The sequence below is a fragment of the Monodelphis domestica genome, chromosome 2 (genome assembly GCF_027887165.1).
Source record: "Monodelphis domestica isolate mMonDom1 chromosome 2, mMonDom1.pri, whole genome shotgun sequence".
NCBI classification, from domain to species: domain Eukaryota; kingdom Metazoa; phylum Chordata; class Mammalia; order Didelphimorphia; family Didelphidae; genus Monodelphis; species Monodelphis domestica.
This window is the reverse complement of record NC_077228.1, coordinates 26,264,198-26,284,696: the sequence shown is the minus strand read 5'-3', so window position 1 is coordinate 26,284,696 and position 20,499 is coordinate 26,264,198. Positions and strand designations below refer to the sequence as shown.

At 47.0% G+C, this 20,499-nt stretch overlaps 2 protein-coding genes across 10 annotated transcripts in view; one reads left to right on the top strand and one right to left on the bottom strand.

Annotated features, from left to right (window-relative positions):
• The first annotated feature begins 57 nt into the window (after positions 1-57).
• Positions 58-20,050, top strand: PRPF38A (pre-mRNA processing factor 38A). Its single transcript, XM_001362072.4, has 10 exons — positions 58-191; positions 2,194-2,353; positions 4,870-4,991; positions 6,108-6,193; positions 10,683-10,796; positions 13,131-13,243; positions 13,350-13,376; positions 13,594-13,691; positions 13,945-13,993; positions 14,520-20,050. Exons 1-10 carry the CDS (start codon positions 62-64, stop codon positions 14,560-14,562), a joined length of 942 nt encoding a protein of 313 aa, XP_001362109.1. The 5' UTR covers positions 58-61; the 3' UTR covers positions 14,563-20,050.
• The window catches only part of TUT4 (terminal uridylyl transferase 4), a 74,857-nt gene continuing 74,207 nt past the window's right edge, over positions 19,850-20,499 (bottom strand). For all 9 annotated transcript variants that reach the window (XR_008916039.1, XM_056815126.1, XM_056815124.1 and 6 more), the window contains one exon: positions 19,850-20,381. Coding sequence is in view for 8 of the 9 variants with exons in the window: in XM_056815126.1 (XP_056671104.1) it covers positions 20,290-20,381 (92 nt within the window). In the remaining variant the exon portion in view is untranslated. The remainder of the gene's footprint in view (positions 20,382-20,499) is intronic.

Here is a 20,499-nt window from a genome sequence, read left to right as displayed (position 1 = left end):
GTGACGCAGAAGGAGGCCGCCGGAAGTGCCGTGGTTGAGGCGCCGCCGCCAGCTTCCCAAGATGGCGAATCGTACGGTAAAGGACGCTCACAGCATCCACGGCACCAATCCGCAGTACCTGGTGGAAAAGATCATCCGGACTCGAATTTATGAGTCCAAGTACTGGAAGGAGGAGTGCTTCGGGCTCACAGGTGAGCAGCTGGGGAAGGAGGGTCTGTCCCTGACCCGCCTTGAGCGTCTCCTTGCGGGGATGGGCCTCCTCAGACAGTAGGGTGCCCCTCGTATTCACCTACTCTTTCCCCCTCGTCCGTGCAGGCATTGAGCGCCGTTTAAGAGCAATTGTTCAAAGAGAGCCCCGGGAGCTACTGCAGGCCCTGACGTTTAGGGCAGTAACGGTCCCCAGTGCCTCAGTGCCTTTTGCTTCTTTCAAGTAGAACAGCCATTGAGGCTCTACCCTGTCCTTGTACCCCAGCGCCCGACCCTGCCTACGAGGTACTTAGGTTCTCTCGAGTCGAAACAAGCTTCTGGAGGGCATTCGGGTCTTCTTGTTCCTGGCAACACAGTAGGTGCTTAATCAGTGCCTATCACTATGCGAACTCCAGAAGCTGATGTAATCGAGTTCTCATTTCAGAGCTGGAAAGCATCAGAGGCAGAATTCGAACCCAGGTCTTCCTCCGGCTCCAGTCTCTTGCCTCTGTACCTGGTTGCCTCCCCTGGTTGTGTATGTGTTCACATCCAGCCTAAGCTGGATGGTCTCAGAGGCCTCTTATTCCCAGATATTATTGAACTTGAACTAGAGAAGACTGGCAGCACCTTGGACACCATGGCCGGTCCCCATTTCATTCTAGCATATTTCCTATCCCACATCCAGGAATGAGGTATCATGTTTGATATGTGCCCTTGGATGCTCTTTAGCATAAGCTGTGGGCAAGGTGGTGGCTCAGTAGATAGCCAGGCCTGGAATCAAGGAGGCCTGCATTAAAATTTGGCCTCAGGTTCTTCTGTCAAATTAGCTGGAGAAGGAAATGGCAAATCACTTTGGTATCTCTGCCAAGAAAACCCTACTTGGGATCATGACTGAAATGACTCAACAAAAACATGTGGAAGAAGTATATGAGCTATATAGGGAAGCAGCAGGTATCTGTTTAATGTCAGGAAAAACTTTATGATCAGTGCTGCCTCTATTTGGTTTCATTCAAATCACCCAAGGAAGTAGTTGCTATTATTGTACAGATAACTGACACAGAAAGTGGTTATGTTCTAGTATCTAAACCCACATTTGAACTTATTATCTTCATGACTCCAGCTACAGTTTGCCATCTAGCTCCCTTAGAGTAAGAAAATTAGTCAGTCATCTTAGCACACTGTTATTAAGCTGTGTGCCACATACTTCTCAATACTGGGCCTAAAAAGTTTAAAATAGGCCCTGTTCTCCAGGACTTAGTGTCTGCTGGAGGGTTGGGGTGGACTGAACAGTGTAGCTGCAAGTAAGTCAATAAAAAACCTACAAAGTAATTTTAGGGGGAAAGCACTCAGAACTCTAAACTTAACCCTTCATCCAACTAGACATGAAAGGACTAACATTCTGTCATTCTGGGGCAGCTAAGTGGCTCATTGGATAGAGAGACCTCAGACACATTATTATTAATATTATTGTTATTATTACAACACATACAATAATGACAATAACAATAATAACAATACTATGTATTGGTTCCAAGGCAGAGGAGCAGTAAGGGCTAGGCAATGGTGGTTAAGTGACTTGCCCAGAGTCACACTGCTAGTAAGTGTCTGAGGCCAGATTTGAATCTAGGACCTCCAGTCTCTAGGCCTGGCTCTCAATCCACTAAGCCAAGTACTTAGCTGCACCTAAGGTAAGGGTTTTAAAAAATAGAAATAAAACATTTCATCATTCAGCATTGCCTCAGAAAACCATCCTGGGGTGTGCGCTATTATCAATTAGAATGTTGGCCTTCATAGGCTAAAATCTATTCTTATTTTGAGATTCTAGGAATGGGCAGAGCTATTGATAAGGGAAAGGCACTCTTCTAGTCAATGCCTTAAGAGTTTCCTGTGAACATTTGATGAATGTATAGAGCTGAGGGCCAAACCATGCTTCTGTCCATTGAAAACTTTGGCAGGTTTGTCTGGTTAACTTGATCATTTCCTTATTACTTTATCTTTTGAATTCAGCTGAGCTTGTTGTGGATAAAGCCATGGAATTGAGGTTCGTGGGTGGCGTGTATGGTGGCAACATCAAGCCAACTCCTTTCCTGTGCCTGACCTTGAAGATGTTACAAATACAGCCGGAGAAGGATATCATAGTAGAATTCATTAAAAATGAGGATTTCAAGTAAGTGAGAAAGATGCAAACCCCAATAGCCCATTCTTTGGAACAATGCAGCTTTGGCTAAGGAGTGAGTCTCCAGCAGATTAATCTCCTGAGGTCACTTTTGATGACAGGAATTTCTTTTATATGGTAATTGTGTCCTTTCTGGTATACTGTTAGTCTTTACTTCCTTATCGAGTTATAACTTTTCAGTAGACCTTAAAAAGGAATGATCTTAAATTCTAGTGAAAAATATTTGAATGATTCTGTCAAACTTCCCTGGGCCTCAGTTCCCTGATTAGTAAATTGAGGAAGTGGGATTAGATGGTCACACCAAGGTGCTTTCCATTTCTAAAGCCCTTTTCTAGGGATGATGTATAGAATTCAGTTCCCCTCATCCTTTTCTCCTAAGAATCTCCAGTCACTTTTGTCAAAAAGGAGTTAGGGGGAAAAAAAGTGAGGGAGGAAGATAAATTAATTGCACCGGCCAGATCCTGTCACCTTTTAAGAATCTTATTGACAACATTTTGGAGGCTTCCTAGCAGGAAAAGTCAGAGGATCTGGGCTTAATCTGGCCTGGAGAGGAGAGACATGGGTTGTAAACTATGATATGTGAAGGGGCATCATATGGAAGTGGGTCATGCCCATTCTATAAGAAGGTAGAAGTTCAGAGGAGACCAGGTTCATCTCACCTTTAGAAAGAAGAATTTAGAAGCTGGTAAAGTTGTTCCTTGGTAGAAGTCTGCCTTGATGAGGCAGGAAGCTTCTGGCCACTTGCTGTCCATTAGGAATATTGTAGAGAGGGCTCCTGCATTGTGGGGGAAGGTTTGACCCGTGTTTGACCATTTGGTGTCCCTTTCTGCTCAGGACTCTGTAGTTAATAGGATTAGATGGCAGCAGATGTCTGGCCTTTCTGGCCAATCAAGGATTGATCTACTCATCACTTGAATGCCTCCTGTGATGGGGACTTCACTCTCTTTTAATGTCAGTCCATACCACATTGGACAGCTAGTATAGAAGTTCTGAGCTGAGATTTGCCCCTCCCTGAGATTTAATAGAGCATGGTAAGGGCCTGGAGGGACAGCAACAAATAATCACTGTTGAGTCAAGTTGACAGTGTACAAGAATATAAAAACCTCCCCAGAGCCTATTGAATCAATTACCTATGCTTTAAGCTTTATCACAGTAACTTTCCTTTCCACTCATGTTCACTGACTGTAGAATTCTGGGCTGTAAGTGTAAAAGGGGAGGAGCAGTAACACTTGTGCTTTGGAGGGGGGAGAAAGGGAAGGAGCTAAATGGAAATCTTTTCTTTTTTAAACTCTTATGCTCTGTCTTGGCATTAAATTTTTTTTAACCATTACCTTCTATCTTAGTATCAATTCCAAGGCAGAAGAGTGGCTAGGCACTTAGAGTTAAATGACTTGTCACCAGTCATGCAGCTAGGAAGTATCTGAGGTCAGATTTGAACCCAAGGTCTCCTGGCCCTAGACATGGCACTCTATTCACCAAGACACCTAGCTGCCCTATTCCATGTAAAACTTAAAAGTGAGCTAGAGACACAAGGTATAGGGGTGATGAGGAGCAGCTATTAGTTCCTTTTGTTAGGTAGGCATTAAAACTGTCACTGCTCATTTTACAATTGAAGAAACTGAGGCTTAAATGAACTGGGCACAGTTGCAGTGGGTGAGTGGTGGAACCAGGTCTTTGACTGGGTCTTTTGGGAGGAAGGAGCCTTCACCAAAGATGGCTGATGGTATGAGGGTGGCATATAGCCTCTGCTCTTGGTGAGCTGAAGCTTCTTCCTCTTCCAGAAGGGAGATCATGAAAATAATAAGATTTAAGGGACATTTATATAAATTTATCCCATAGACATTTTTAGGCACCTGTGTATTTCACTTTGTTCTCTTGGCCCTCCTGGGAGGCAGAGGCTGTGAGGCGGGTGAGCCTCAATTGATAAGAAACCAATTCCACAAGTCACCTGCTTAAGTTAACACAACTGGTGAATGGCACAACCATCTGTCAAACTAACAAGTTATATGGTTTTTATACTTTTTTTCATTTCATTTTCCATTTAACAAGTATTTATTTTCTCTCCTTCTTACCCCCACTACCAATTTCAAAGAACAACAAAACTCTTGTAACATGTAGTCAAGCACAACAAATTCACCTGTTGGCCATGTACATAAATGCATCTTTAGTCTGTCAGCTCTTTGTTAGGATGTGGGTAGCAGGCCTCATCCTTGGTCCCCTGGAACCATGGCAGTTCATTGCCTTAATCAGAGATCTGAAGTCTTTCAGAGTGGTTTATATGGACAGTGTTGTAGCCATTACTGTGTAAAGTTTCTTGCTCTTTGTCACCACAGAGAGCTGCCACAAATATTTTGAGCATGTGTGTCCTTTGCCTAGGGTCTTTTTGGGGCCTAGTAGAGGTCTTGACAGGTCATTTGTATGTTTTGAGGACTGCTAATTATCTGGAGGGAGTTAGCCTTTTCCTGGATCTTGGGGTGGCCACTTACTTCATTGACTTCTTTTTTCAGATATGTCCGCATGTTGGGGGCCCTGTACATGAGGCTGACGGGCACTGCCATTGACTGCTATAAGTATTTAGAACCTCTATACAATGACTATCGGAAAATTAAGAGCCAGAACCGAAATGGAGGTGAGTGTGGTGCTGCTGAGTTTTTTGTGCTCAGGTCAGTGACTCTTGTCTCATGCTTGTTTAACCCACATGTCTCCCCATCCTTCCCAGTGGCTACTTAGTTGAAGGCATATCATGAGATTCCAGAATTAGCAGGTAAATTCTAAGTTGTCAGGAATCTTTTCACTCAAGAGAGTTGGGGAGGAGGGGAAGAGAAAAGGCTAACCACATGGACAGTTGTGGTGGGAGGACCCTGGCCAAGGGGAGCCCCAGCAATGGTGCCTTATGCCCCTGGCCATTTTTTTTCTTAGGTGGGAAGGTGCTCCTCACCCTGGGAAAAGCCACCTGGGCTCTATGTCCTTCATCCCTTACTTAAAGTCAGTCTCAAACCTTCACATAGAACCTGAAGCTACTCTGATCTGGAATAATGGCATCTTACTGTTGCTCACCTGTGACCCTCCATTGTCCCTGGCTGTGCCCCAGGCCTGGAATACTCTTTCTTCTCATCTTTGCCTCCTGGCTTTCTTCAAGTCTCAACTAAAACCTAACCTCCTGCAGGAAGCAGGAGATTCCCCCTTAGCGCAAGTACCTTTCCTTTGAGACCCCCTTCAGTTTATCTTGTTTCTATCCTGCTTGTCCATAGTTTTTTACATATTTTCTCTTCCATGAGATTGTAAGTAGCTCCTTGAGAGCAGGGACTGTCCTTTATCTTTCTCTGTATCCCCAGCACTTAGTATAGTACCTGGCACACAGGACACACTTAGTAAATACTTGTAGATTGACTGAACTCTGTCTAAAATATGTATTCCTTCTTCAGCCTCCCCCCCCCCCCCATGTCATACCTCATTTGTTATTCAGTTAAAGTGAGTCCATGTTCCTTGAGAACAGGGGCTGTGTCTATTCTGTATCCCCAGTGACTGGGTAGAATTCATTGTTGGAATGCTTTCACTTTAGGGAAATCCTTACTTTGAGTCAGAACCAACTTGCAGGGCTCTGGTCATGGCCTTTGTTTCTCACCAGCCAGGTGGACCAGGCTTTCTGGCTTCCTTTCTGATGCTCTAGATTTGGTCAATCTCTCCAGGTTCCCACTCTTGCTTGGCACTCTTCTGGGCTGAGCTGTTCGCTGTTTCTCCCCAGAATTTGAATTGATGCACGTGGATGAATTTATTGATGAGCTACTACACAGTGAGCGGGTTTGTGACATCATCCTGCCCCGGCTTCAGGTAAGAGACAGATGTCCCCTGGGCAGAGTATCCTGGGCTCTATCTGGCACTGAGCCTCAGGACTGGTCTTTGTGTTTAAAAGCATGGAAACTGAAAAGGACATTTCCTCAGGCAGTGGGGCAGAAGGGAAAACTCAAGCCCTAATGGCTTCAGGAAACTCAGGTCACATAGTTTGGCAGAAAGATTGTGGTCCTGGGACTCTAGCCTCACTGTGGGCCAGCCTTCCTTTGGGTCTCTGTCTGTATACATCTGGCAAATGAGAGGGTCAGACAAAATGACTTTCATGGGCATGTAGGCTGCCAACTTAGAGTCATACTGTTTAGTTTTTCTCTGCTGCCAGAACAGCAGCCTAGAAAGAACCTAGCTGCAGGTCCCTATGCAAGGTGCAGCTTGTGTTGGACTGGTGGTTACTGAGAGATTTGTGCAGTGGAGGAAAGTGGGGTTCTGAGGGGAAAATTCCATCAAAGGGACAAGAGCTCTTGTTGGAACAGCAGCCTCATTTCCCTGAGCCTGGCCCTGAATGGCTGGGAATCAACGAGAACAACATTTCACTCAGCAATAGACAAAAGCTCCCACCTAAGTACAGTCGGCTTTCCTCGCCCACCATCCCTCTGCCCCCAGGTGACTTAGGATAATGATTCCAGACTTGGGGTTGTAGTCCAGCTGCAATTGCTACTTTGATTTTCATTTGTCTTCCTCACCTTATGAGACAAAGTCCATTGTAACCATCTGCTCCTAGAACTGGAAGGGGCCTCAGAGGTGTGGTCCACTTCTAAACAAGGATGTCTTCCAAAATGACCCTGACAAGTAGTCATGAAGACCTCCAGGGAGGAGGAAGAACCTTACTCTTTTCTGGCAACCCCTTATTCTGCAGTTGGACCCTGTTAATTGTTAGGAAGTGTTTCTTTATGTGGACCTCAGATCTACCTTCCTAGAACATCCCCCTCCATTTCTCCTGGTTTTGTCCTCTGGGGCCAAGCAGAGCAAGTCTGATTTCTCTCTTCACGTAGTCTAGAGATAAGTTTTTGACTTGGGATTTCATGTGTGTGAGGAGCTTGTGGGAAGAAGGCAGGTTGGCAACTTCTCTGCAACTTCTAGTCTGAGAGTTGCCTGGAGTACTGAGTTCAATGACTTTCCCAATGCCCCACAACCAGGATCTATAACAGAATTTGACCCCAGATCTTGCCAGCTCTGAGGCCAGCTTTCTCTCTACTAGAACACAAACAAGACAGCTTTGCAGCTACTGGAAGATTTCAGTATCAGCTTCCCCTGTCTGTGGTTTCCTGCTACAAGTTAGATTTTACATAACTCTGCAGCGTGTGGCTACCCCATGGGGCAGGCAGACCCCACCTACTTGCTGTGCTAGTTGAGCCTAGGCCTTTATCCCCTGCCTGGAGCTATCTACTCAGGCTACATTGTTGTTCTAAGTTGGCCTGGACTCTTAATGGCACTTCAATGGGCTAGTGCATAAGCCTTGATAACAGGGGCTCTTCTTTTGTGTGTCTTGGACCCTTTTGGTGGTCTGGAGAAGCCTTGGGACCCTTTCTCAGAATCATGTTATAATCAAAATAAAATATCTAGGATTACAGAGGAAGCCAATTATAGAGAAATATAGTTATCAATATTAAAAAAAGAAAGGTGAGGAACCCCAGCTTTAAGAGTATTGAAAAGGGTAGGCTGGCAACTTCTTTGCAACTTCTAAGAGTTGCCTAGAGTGCTGAGTTCAATGACTTTCCCAGGCTCCCATGGCTAAGATGTATAACAGACAGGGCTGAGCCTTGGGCCAACTTCAAGAAAGTCACTAGAATACAGGTTAATTTTTAAGCCAGTGGTCAGCACTGCAGCCACAGATGAGTGCTTCTGGACCAAGTTGAGGATTTGGGTCTCTGTTCGTGTACTTAATATTTAACACATACTCTGTGTGGCTCGATAGGTAGAAGGTGCACAGAAGTTATTTTTGGCTCGATATGAAGAAGAAACTTCCTAAAGATGAGAGTTGTTCCTAGGGGAAATAGACTCAAGGAAGTGGAAGTTCTCTGACATTGAAGGCCTGTAAGTGAAGGTTGAGTTTGGCCAGGGTGTTAAACAAGAGTGTTTCTTGTTCAAACCCTTCCAGCTCCCAAAATTCTCTGAAATCTCCTTTCAGCCTCTTTGGAAATCATTTGAGGTCCTAGGTCTCTTTAGTTAAAGGCCAACCTGGAGCCACAGACTGGACTTCCAGGCCTCAGAGTCATTGCTTATTTGGAGATTCCCACTTTCATCTCTGAGGCTCTTTCCAGCTCCCCATTCTGTGAACCTAGGATGATCCAGAAGGACTCTCTTGGAGGTCGACTGGACTAAGGAGTGCCATATTATCATTATCCACTGTTTCTCCTCCCCTTCATGGATAAGCTTGAAAGGGCTGCCTAACCTTGGTCTCCGCTTGCCTCCGCTTCTCACTTTCTGCCTGTTGGATTTTGGAGACATCATTTCCCCTTGGCTCTCTTTTCTGTCTAGCTGCTCTTTCTGCATTTCCTTTGTTGGATCCTTCTTGGGGTCATTTCCTCTAACTGGGTATCCCGTAACTGTGTTTTGAATCTTCTTCCTTTCTCCATTTCTCCCATCTCATTTGGTGGTCAGATCTGCTCTCTTTATCTCCTTTGCTTTCCCTGGAGCTCAGCTCCTCTTGGAGCTGCATCAGTAAAGCATTCCAGGACATGGACATACATTCCAGTACAACTAATCATGTTTTGGAGCGACCTCGCTTCTTTGGGGCCCTTGGGGACTGTCCCACTAAAGCAGCCTGAGTAGACATATCCAACACATACAAAACTCCAGTCCTTCCATGTTTCTAGGACCCTGGGCTTTGCCCTTTGGTGCAGGGGATTGGATTCCATTGTGGATTCAGTCATCTCTCTGCAGATGAGGCCCAGATTTCTTTATCATGAGCTTGTCCTGCACCACAAATTGAACATGTTAAACTCATCATGCCCTCAGCAGAGCTCATTATCTTTCCTTCCATCCTCCCTGTTTCTCTCAATGTCACCACTGTCCCTGCAGGCCCCTAGCTTCCCCACTTTGGTATCCTCCTTGACTCCTCATTTGAACTCAGGCCTACACTTAAGCTGCCATCCAGGCTTACCTCTTCTCACTTTATGCTGTCTCTCAGCCTCCCCATCTCTTGCCTGAAACATGGCCTCCTCTCAAGCCTCTCCCAGCGCTGATCCATCCACACAGCTGCCAAGATGATTCCCCTAAAGCAGAAGCCACTACGGGTCAGCTGTTTCTCGAAATCAGAGGCCCAAATACCATCTCCTTTATTTGACACATGAAGCTTCTTACAAGGTGCCCCTTCCTTCCTTCCAGTCAACTTCTACCGATCCACCTTGCTGGGCTACTGGCTGTGCTCATACAGGATGTTCTGTTCCCCACTTCTATACCTTTGTGCTTACAGTCTCCCTTGCCTGGGAGACCTTCCTTTCCCTCCTCTCACCTTTACCTCTGAGAATCCCTGGTTTCCTTCAAGACTCAGCTCAAAAGGCCCCTCCCAAAGGAGCCTTTTCTGGTTTTCCCAAGTGCTAGTGCCTTCCCCTCTCCAGTGGTTACCTCTTATCCACTGTGTATAGACTGAGTTATGGCCATGTTGTCTCACATTAGAAATGAAAGCCCTGGAGCTGCTACGTGGCTCAGTGGATAGAAAGCCAAACCACAAGACAGGAGGTCCTCGGTTCAAATCTAACCTCAGATGCTGCAAATGACCCAGTGACGCTGGGCAAATCATTTGCCCAGCCCTTGAGCCCTTCTGTCTTAGAGTTGTACCCGACACAGAGTGAATGTTCTGGGGGGACAATTCTGAGGGACTTCTAAAAAAGAATGCTCTCCACCTCCAGAGAAAGAACTGTTGGAGCATATATGCAGATGAAAGCATTTGATTTATCACGTATTTGTCTGGGAATATGTTTTAGGGTTTGGATTTTATCAGATTATTCACTTATAAAAATGAATAACATGGAAACATGTTTTGTGTGATAATACATATAAGATTAAATTGCTTGTCAGAGGGAGGGAGACAATTTGGATCATGTGGCTTTGGAAAACTTATGTGGAAATGTGTTATTCAAATTAAAAAAGCATTAGAATGAATCTTTTCTAAATATAATAAATAATATGTATCTAAAATAAAAAAAAATGTGTTCTAGGGGCAGCTAGGTGGCTCAGTGGCTAGAGCCAGAGCTAGGAGATAGGATGACCTGACCTCATACACTTCCTAACTGGGTGACCCTGGATAAGTTACTTAATCCCCATTGCCAAACTTACTGCTCTTAGAATTGCTACTAGGACAGAAGGTAAGAGTTAAAAAGAAACAACAAACTGAAGGCCTGGGCTGTAGATCCAGCTCTTTCTCCCTTTGGCTTCTGTATAAGTCCCAGTATCTTCTAGTGCTTCTCCAGGTATTGTGGGGGCTCCTGAAATGGGAGGGCCTGATGCCCCCCATCTCTGTCCTTTGCAGAAGCGCTATGTGCTGGAAGAAGCTGAGCAGCTAGAGCCCCGAGTCAGTGCCCTGGAGGAGGACATGGATGATGTGGAGTCCAGTGAGGAAGAAGAAGAGGACGATGATGACAAGGTCAGGACGCAGACCCTCCCCTCCCTTCCCCTGATTGTCCCCAGATGAACTGGGCATGTGTGCCCCTGGTACTCCCCCTGGAGTCAGGAGCCTGCCCGGCCCCTGGGTACAGCCTCTGTGAGAGAGGGCAGCACAGGAGGGTAAGAGTTTTCACTTGAAAGATTCCAGGATTGAAGTCCCCAGATCAGTTAAATGGGTTTGCAAACTTGGTTTTAATTTGCTTTCAATATTTTGTTAACCATATTTTACTAGAATATTTTCTTTATGTAATTCTATATAATTTTATGTAAATGTAATTCTATACATTTCATTTTGTATACTTAAAAATATTATGGGGGGACAGCTAGGTGGCTCAGTGGATTGAGAACCAGGCCTGGAGTTGGGAGGTCCTGGGTTCAAATGTGGTCTCATTCTCTTCCTAGTTGTGTGGCCCTGGGCAAGGCACTTAACCCCCATTGCCTGGCCTTTACCGCTCTTCTGTTTAAGAACCAATAAACCTATACACAGTATTGATTCTAAAATAGAAGGAAAAGGCTTTATATCTATATCTGTATCCACATACATCCACAAATGATTTAGAAAGCCGGAGAAGTGGGTAGGAAGTTCTGGGTTTGGGGTTAGGAGACTTGGGGCTTTTCCTCAGTAGCACACACTAGCTGTGTGCTTTTTACCACTTTGGACCTTTTTTTCCTTTCCATAAAAAGGGGTTAAAGTCTCCCCACACCCCCACCTTGCTCAGAAAGTTTTGTTGAAAAAATCCTTTGAGAATCACACACGAAGCATTTTGTAAGTGGTGAAAGCCCACTTTGTAGACCGTCCTGATGCCCACCTCACCCTTGTAGCCCCTGAGAGAGTAGCCGTGACGAGGTGGGCAGAGTCTTGGCTCCAGCCCCTCCCTGCTGGGATTCCTCCCTGGGCTTTGGTTTTCATCTCTGAGGTTGGCATCCTTGCCCTGAACCCTCTAAGGCGAGTGGTCATGATTGCCTTAGAACTTGTTGACCCACACACTATCACCGGACAAGTTCATGGTTTTCTTCCACTGAGTAAAATCACCACCCTGGGCAGGACCCCCGAGAGAGGGCAGAAATCTCCTCCCACCTTTGTCAGCTGGTACCTGGAAGTTGATCCTTGTCAGGCGCTTTTTAGATGGGAGGCTGGAAAGCTTCTGTTCTGGGTGCAGCTGCCCATTTCCTGAGCCCCCCGGCATGGCGGGCGCCATGCAGGCACTCTCAGGGTAGAGTGGACACTCGCTAGGACTGTGAAGAGACAAAAGAAATGGGTGACTGGGGCCTTGCCTTCAAAGAGCCTAGAGTCTAAGGGGGACAAGGACACAGAAGCCTGTGGAGTGTACACATGGGCCAGCAGGAGATGGTCAGAACAACAGCATGGGGGCCCAGTGATGAGCTTCGAGGGAGGTTCTGCCCCTTATCAGCACAGTGCCTGGCACGGAGTAGGTACCATGATGCCAATGCGTTCTGACATTCTCTTAGCTTCAGCACGCACTTGCTATTTGCTGACTATGTACCAGTGAGGCAGGGAGACCAGCATGTACACAGAGAAGTCAGCCCAGAGGAATACAAAGCATTCTCTAGGAGGAAACCGCTCTCACTGGCAGGCGAGAAATCAGGAAAGGCTTCCTAGAGGAAGCTACACTTAATGTTTGTGGGGGCTTCTTTTTTTTTTTTTTTAAAGAATCACTGTTATTTAAACATTGTTGTTAGGAGCTCTTGTCTGCCCCATGTCACGTCAGAGTGGGATTAAGCGAACTCCCTTGGTTCTGTGGATGCCATTTGCTGGTTTCCCACTCTGCCTTTGGTCCTGGATGTTCTCTGACCTCTGCTTCCTTCCCTCTGCCTCAGCTCATGCTGGCCATTCCATACGTCCCTCGGCTCCTCAGATAGGGCCTTTTGTTTGTCCTGCTGCATGCCATGGAGTACCTTGTTGGGCCCTTCCCTTGGGGCTGTGGGCATTTCCTTGGCTTTGTTCGGGGGGGGTGGGGGGGGGCATCACCGTGGTGGTTGTGGGTCAATTTCTTTCCTAAAGGCAGAGAGAGATGGATTTGTTGATGGGAAGTGGGAATATTTTCTAATAATCTAGAATCCAGTGGAAGATAGAGAATAGAAAAGCTGGTGGGGTTTTGCCACTATATGGATCACCGAAGAGTAGTGTAAGCCTTTTTATTTTGCAGAGAACCATTGGCAGGGCACTTGGCACTACCAACAAGGGGTCATCCCTCGTTGGCTTTAAGGGACAGCGTCCTTGCTGAGCGGGAGCTTTGGGTTCTCCTCAAAGCCCACCAAGGCACTGACTTGCCTATGGTCTGTCTCTTTTCAGCTGGAGAGGGCCCCATCCCCAGATCACCGTCGGCGAAGTTACCGAGACCTGGACAAGCCCCGTCGCTCCCCAACGCTGCGCTACAGGCGAAGCCGGAGCCGATCTCCCCGGAGGTAATGGGGGTCCCATAGGCCACCCTCGTGTGTCCCAGAGGCTGCGGTTTGCTTGGGGATGAGGGTGACAGTGCACACTCAGGCATTCTCCTTTCCTCCCTTACAGACGCAGCCGGTCTCCCAAAAGGAGGAGGTAAGATTCTTACTCCTTAGAGGATGGATTTGGTTCAGTTGTGGTAAATGTACAGTAAATGCTGTGGGTGGCTTTAGAAGTGGCAGACCTGGGGCAGAATCCTACTCTGCTGTGGCCTGTGGAGGTGTTTTTTCTCCAGGCCTCAGGTGCAAGCATTGGGTCATCTTCAGGGTCTGGGATTGCTGTGAGCCTTGCTTCTCATGCTGTTTCCCAACAGTCCCTCCCCCCGTCGAGAAAGACATCGCAGCAAGAGCCCAAGACGCCACAGGAGCCGATCCCGAGAACGGCGCCACCGCTCGCGATCCAAATCTCCAGGTATCCCAGCTCTTCAGGGGCAGCCATGCTGTCTGCTGAGCTACAGGGCCCAAACCACGGGGCCTTCCTGAAGGCCTTCCTCAGCTCGTTTGGGGCTTAGGGCTGGGAGTCTTTGAGTTGGTGATGCCATTCAGGGCTTCACAGGGCTGGGGATGACCTCCAGGGTGCAGAGCCTCCTACGGCTCAAGGGAAAAAGGTTCTGTGGGAACAGTTTCCCAGGAATCCACCATCTCTCTGTCTTTGCCTCTCACAGGCCATCATCGGAGCCACAGACACAGGAGCCACTCAAAGTCGCCTGAAAGGTACTCACTGAATGGTAGCATGAAGGGTTTCTCCAAATTCTGTAATGGGGGGTGAGGGGATAAGATCCCATCCGGCGTGTCAGACACGCAGATTCCTGGTGTGCCGCAGGAGAGACTGTTGGCCCCAGAGGCACAGATTGGGTTCAGATGTGGTGCCTGGGAGAAGAGCATTGGCTGGGCCCCACCTGCCACCTCAGGGTGTTGTAAAGCAAACCTTAGAACAGTGTTGGTCCCTGTGGGGTCTCCCCTAGGAGAACAGAAGCTTTTCTTCAGTGTCTGGCACATAATAGATGCTTCTTCAGTTCTCATCCATCAGCTTGAGAAACAACATGGCTCTCGGTGCTAGCTTCCTTGTGGGTGCTGAGGCCCCCTGGGAGGCCTGCCTGCATGTCGTCCCTGGTGCTCACCACAGGGTGAGGCTGAGAGCTTAGGCCCAATACACAGGAACTGCTTCTCCACCACTCACGGATGAAGCCAATGAGTTCAAGGCAAGTTCTGAGGGAAGTCATTTGTGCTGCTTTTGCAGGTCGAAGAAAAGCCACAAGAAGAGCCGGCGGGGGAATGAGTAGGGGATGCCCGTCTGCTTGCCAGTATCCTGGGCTCCGAAGGCACAGCCTCGAGGCCAGCCTGGCCTGGCCTCACCACCCCTGTGGCAGCTGCCTTTGTGTCTTCTGCAGCTCTTTCTGCCCCTGCCCTGGTTTTTATGACCTTTTTTTAACTGGCCTAAGCCGAGCCGTGTTGAGTTTTTGTGACGTGGACTTTGGATCCTTCCCCATTTGTCTGGGGGGAGGATCAGGATGTTTCGCCCTAAGGGCTGCCATGACTCCTTTTGTACCCCATTTTCTTTTTCTGATCACGAGGTTTATCTGCAGACAGTAAACTGTGATCACCTGTAGGGAGTGATGTCCCTGCCCTTTCCTTTTGTAATCTGTCGTAAGCGTCACGTAGCCTGTTTGGCAGCCTCTGCTGCGATGCCACTGGCCACCCCTCTCTTGGGGCACACAGACCGGCCCCTTGTTTTGCTAGCAGTGGAAAGGATCCTGGGTTGGGATTCAGCAGGCTGGACCTTGAATTCTGGCCGCCTGACCTGGGCTAGGTTCTTGGAGGAGAAATTCTCCTCCGTAGGATTCAGGAAGTTGGACTCTCCTGACTGGAGGTTCCTCTCTAGCTCAGCGTTCTGCAACAACAGTCCGGCGGCCCAGCCTTACTCATCCAGCAGCATCTTTGGGTGCCTTCGGGCCCGAGATGGTCCCGCCACCACAGACTTAGGGGGCTCGTGGACTCCTTACAGTAAAGTAGCAAAAGAACAGCTTATGGGCGATGTAATCTCATGTCAGGGTGAATGAGTGCGATCCTGTTTATAAAGTATATTAGCACCCACTCTGTGCGGAGGCCCTTGTTCAGGGCACACACACGAACAGGTCAGGTTTCATTCCTCGAGGTGTTCAGCCGTCTAGATGGCCTTGGCAGAATGTTAGGGAGGTGGCGTGTCTACAGAGTACACACCAGCAGCTCTAGGCAGCCAGGGTGGGAGCTGGCAGCACCAGAGCCAGCCTTGCCCAGGAGGGCGGGGAGAACAGTTTAGCATGAGCACGAAGAGGCAGGCTACATTTCCAAGGCATCCAGTAAGTCAGTTTTTTGTGTTTGAAAGTAAGGAAAGGAAGCCACATGGAAGGCCTTGAACGCTAACCCTAGGCTTTCACATAGGGCGTGACAGTCGTTTTCATTGATTTCATTGGGGCTTTAGGATGATTAACATGGCAGTGTGGGGCAGGTGAACTCCAGGGCGGAGTACTGGAGCTCTCCGTTGTTGAATAAAATTATTTTCAGAACTAAAGTTATTAATGAGTCAGCTTAGTCAGTCAGCACAGTACTTAGCTATTTGGAAAGAGCATTTGGTAGAACAGACGTTTCTTGGCTTTCCTCGACTAAGCCCTTTTGACAGTTTGATGAAGCCGGCACACAGACCCTTTCTCAGAATAATGGTTGTAAATACATAGGATTGATCTGGGAACCAGGTTTATTGAAATAAGGATGTGTTGCTAGCATGTACAGCAACAGCTATGGTTAGGTGGGAAAACCAAAGCAAGCAGAAATTGGATCCGGTGCCCTGTGGATTTCTGCCATAGGTGCTTTCTTCTACTTTCTTGGATATCTGGCCAAACCTACGAGGCGAGCCTTGGCCCAGGTATCTAACACACTGGAGATCCCTGATTGGACTCCATTGAAGGCTCCAAAAAGATATCTCCAGACTCAAATACTGGGCCAAATCTATTCAGAGGAGATTCAGCAGGAATAAATGCAAAGTTCTACTTCGATGTTGCTTTCAGTCATATCTGACTCTCTGTGACTCTTTTTGGAGTTTTCTTGGCCATTTCCTTTTCCAGCTCATTTGACAGATGAGGAAACTGAGGCAAACAAGGTAAGTGGCTTTCCCAGGCTCACACAGCTGGGAAGTGGCTGAATTTAAGTACTGCACGTGGGTTCAGGAAATCAAATTCCAAGTGTGAGATAAGAGATGTGGCTGGGCAGAAAATCATTGAGAACTCTGGGGATTGGGGAGGAAGGGTCCAGAGGGCTGCAAGTTCAGTGGGAATCAGTAGTGTGATATGGCAGCTTTAGGATACCTTGGGGGAGGCATCCTGACCAGGGCTAGTGAGCCCCTTGAGGGTAGGAATGGACGATTTTTTTGTACCCCCAGCGCTCAGCACAATAAGGTTTGCTGAGAGACTGGATTCAGCCCCAATCAGGCCACACCTGGAATATTGTGCTGTCCTCCAGGAGCCACATTTTGTCCAGAGTGTTGCAGCCGGGACAGTGCAGGGCTTCAAGGTTGGGCCATAAAGATTATGTAAAGGAATAGCAATCAATATGATGAATTCATGTTAAGCATCTCAAAGTACAGGGTGGGGGATACCAAGGTAAGCAAAAGCCTGGTTTCTGCTCTCTAGGCATTCCCATTCTAGTGGTGGAAACAACATGTACGTAGAGACATACGTGATATGTGACACCGAATGGATGGAAAGTACTCAAAAGGGAAGGAATTAGGTGGGAAGTCTTCAAGGAGGCCGACCATTCTGTGTGGAGATCAGCTGTCGCCAACTCTAGGAAGGCCAGAAAGGTGGCTAGGGCTCTGCATGCCAAACTTACCTCAAAGGCATTAGGGAGCTGCTGCAGTTCATCAAGTGGCCTGCGGAAGGATAATGTCAGACCAGGCTTTAGAAGAGTCGCTGTGGCAGATGAGTGTAAGATGGATTGTTGAGAGTGATGGATGGCATTAAGGATGGCACCAGGTTGGGAACCAGCTGGCTGGAATGCTCAACTTTAGAAGGGAGGAGGGCTTAATGGGGGATGGACCAATGAGTTCAGGTTTGGGATGCCAGTCAGCCGGAGACTGCTAAGTAGAGCTCTATATATTAACAATTGAGCCACTGAAATCACTGAGATTATTTAAAGTGAAAAGAGGACGGGGCCCATGTCAGCTTTGGGGGGCCCCCACAGTTAAAAGGAATAATAGAAGCAGGGAAACTGATGGGCAGGCAAACCAGCAGAGGTAAGGATGGGTATCTAGATTAAGTGTCAGATGCTGCATGGGTCGTGAGGAGGACTTGATTTGGTGATCAAGACACCCTCAGTTCCAGCTGAACGAAGTGGGGTGAAGGCTTCAAGTGGAGATGGCTTTTTCAAGAAGGGAAGAGAGATAGGACAAAAGCTAGAAGATGGGTGGTAGGATTAGGGGATGGTTTTTAAGGATGGGTGAGACATGGGGATGTATGGAATGAGCAGAGAAGGCACCATCTTGGAGGGAGAGTGGAGATGCTAAAGGGGCCAATCTGCTGGAGAGGGCAGGATGTAATAGGATCATTACTGCAAGTGGAGGGGTTAGTCTAGGCGAGGAGTAGAGTAAAGCAGATAATGGAAGGAGATGGTTTAGTAATGTGAGATGAGGAACGGGCAAAGAACTTTCCATGAATAGTCTCACATTTTTTAAAGATATGCTTGAAAAGCTGTCATGTGGTCAAGGAACTAGACTTTCTATTTGGCCCCAAAATGTAGGACTGCGCAATGGGCAGAATTTGCAAAAAGGCAGATTTAGGGTGGATGATGTAAGGCAAAGACTCCAGGAGAGGCCAGTGGCTTGATGAGGATGTTGTCAAGGGGCTTCTTGTGCAGTCCGAGTTGGCTAGCTGGCCCCCCAGGACTCTTCCCACTCGGGGATTCTGATGCCATCCACCCAGTATTTAACTAAATAGTCCAAAACAGTAGCTAAAGCTCTTGCCTTGAGGCTCATGGTCTCAATAAGGCCAGAGGGCATTGGGTTTAGATCCTTCATGGTCACCAAACTAGAATTGCAGAATTTGGCGTTGGTAGAGACCAAGAAAAGATCACCATCCAACTTTCTCACAGATGAGGAAACTGAAGCCAGAAGTTTTATCTGTATTATCTATACAGAATAAGTCCTGGGAATAAATCCAGGATGACACGGCCACTTGTTTACCCAGAGTGCCTCCTTCCTTCTAGGGGCATTGAGACCAAGCCAGATTTTGTAGTTGATGGGTAATGTCTCGAGACCTTGATCGAGGTCCGCCAAACTAACAGACAAACCCTGTGCTCTGCCGTGAGCCTGATGCCAGTGCCATGACAGGGAGATCACTGTTCCTCTTCTGGTAGATTGCCTCTGTGCTCATTAACACTACGCCTGTTACCCAGAGGCAGCTTGGAAGCCTCACAAACTAGTTTTTCCAAACTAGCAGCCAGGCTCTCCACACCTCCCCAACCCAGAGGTGGAAATGAAGGCACTTCAGTCATGAAACCTCGTCTAAGCTACAAACGTTCCACAATGTTGTCCTCTTAGGGATAAGTAAAAGCAGAATCCTATGCATCCTATGCTTCGGGACAGAGCACTGGTATGGGCACAGTAGATGACAGTATTAGACTGGGAGTCAGGGAGACCTGAATTCAATTCCTACTTCAAACAGCTGTGAGATAGGACCTGATTTCTGCCTCAGTTTTCTCATCTATAAAAATAATAGTAGCACCTACCTTTCAAGGTGGTTGTGAAGACAAATGAGGTAAACAGGCAACATGCCTTGCAAACTTTTAAACTTGTAAAACTATTTTTATAAACATAGTAAGAAAGTTCTTTAGGGACAATAGTGACGGTCATTTCCCTTCCCTCCGCTAAGATGTTGGAGTTTTTGCAGGGACACAGATTCTTTCCACCTCAATCTCTGGGGTTAGGTCAGGCATTGAGGACCGAGGGAAAAACATGAAAGGGCACTGTGATGCAATTGGCATCGAGAGGCTCTGGGTTCAAATCTCACCCCGTCCCGTTCCCCCCCACTTGCAGTGCCCCAGGCAGCTCTCTTCACACCAGGGCAGCATCACCAGCCAGCAGTACCTCATCCCAAATCACAGGATCACCTTTTTATCTGAAATCTTTACTCTGGCAAACACCTTGGCAGAGGGTGGCCAGGACATGCTCCCCCTTTCCGATGAAGCAAAAGCCTGAAGCAAAGAACCCGAGAAATTATTGACCAAGGAGAAAACTTGGCCCTGAGAAGTAGGCCATCACAAAGGAAGGGACAACAGTTGAGATTTGAACTCGGGTCCTCTGACTCCAAACCCACTGTTTTTCCAGTTATTTCCAGAATTCCTATGGTTTTTTTCTCTTCAAAGAGCCAGGGACTGAAGATAAAGCAAAGGGTTGAGCTCTCCTTCCATGACCTAACCCTAATTAGTGGGGCTCAAGAAGGAAGAGGACCAAAATGGAATTTCTCCAGATCCAGCAAACTGACTTTCTCCCTTTGAAGTTTCAATCGATAACTATCGAGAAGAAAAAAACCTGGACTCCTGTTGTTGCAATTTTGTTTTATTTTTTTTCCTTTTAAAAAGTTTTTGGCACTACATAGTTCTGTAAAGAATAGAAGTGACAAATTTTAAAACACATGAAATCCCTTCCTAATTCTTATTTTTAAGAACAATATATATAAAGTCTGAAGCAACCAAAGTATGAATACAGCTAATAGAAAATAAAGAACTTAATTTTTTTTTAAATTCTCTCTTTTTACAGTTCATCAAGGTAAAACAAAACACAAAAGTCCCTTAAAAATAGGGTAATAAAATAGATGAAATTTGTATCACTCATTTTGGTGATACTAGTAAAAACTATAGCTTGTATCTATATACAAATGATACACTTTAAAAACAGTCTTAAATTTAAATAATCTGTATCTAAACGAGTTGTGTTAAAATGTTAAATCCAGGACCTGATTTGCTTTGATTTCCATGAAATGTCATTTCTTCTGCTGGATGTAGTTCAAGCTGAGGGACGGGTGCCCTTGAGACAGCAGAGGGAATCTCGGGTTGCTTGGCATCAGTGGGCCAGCTGCAAACCAACCAAAATAAAGGGGGTTTATTTCTATTTCAGGCCATTTCCTCTGGGTGGGTGCCTGGGGACATGGCTACATCTGTGAGCTAGGGGCCTGCGTATCGCTCTGGAGGAT

Bases quoted from the DNA above. Each gene is read 5' to 3' on its own strand.
- PRPF38A (XM_001362072.4), top strand. From the start codon at position 62: ATGGCGAATCGTACGGTAAAGGACGCTCACAGCATCCACGGCACCAAT. The intron at 13,244-13,349 runs GTAATGGGGGTC...CCTCCCTTACAG, and splicing joins CGGAGCCGATCTCCCCGGAG to ACGCAGCCGGTCTCCCAAAA. The intron at 13,692-13,944 runs GTATCCCAGCTC...TGCCTCTCACAG, and splicing joins CTCGCGATCCAAATCTCCAG to GCCATCATCGGAGCCACAGA.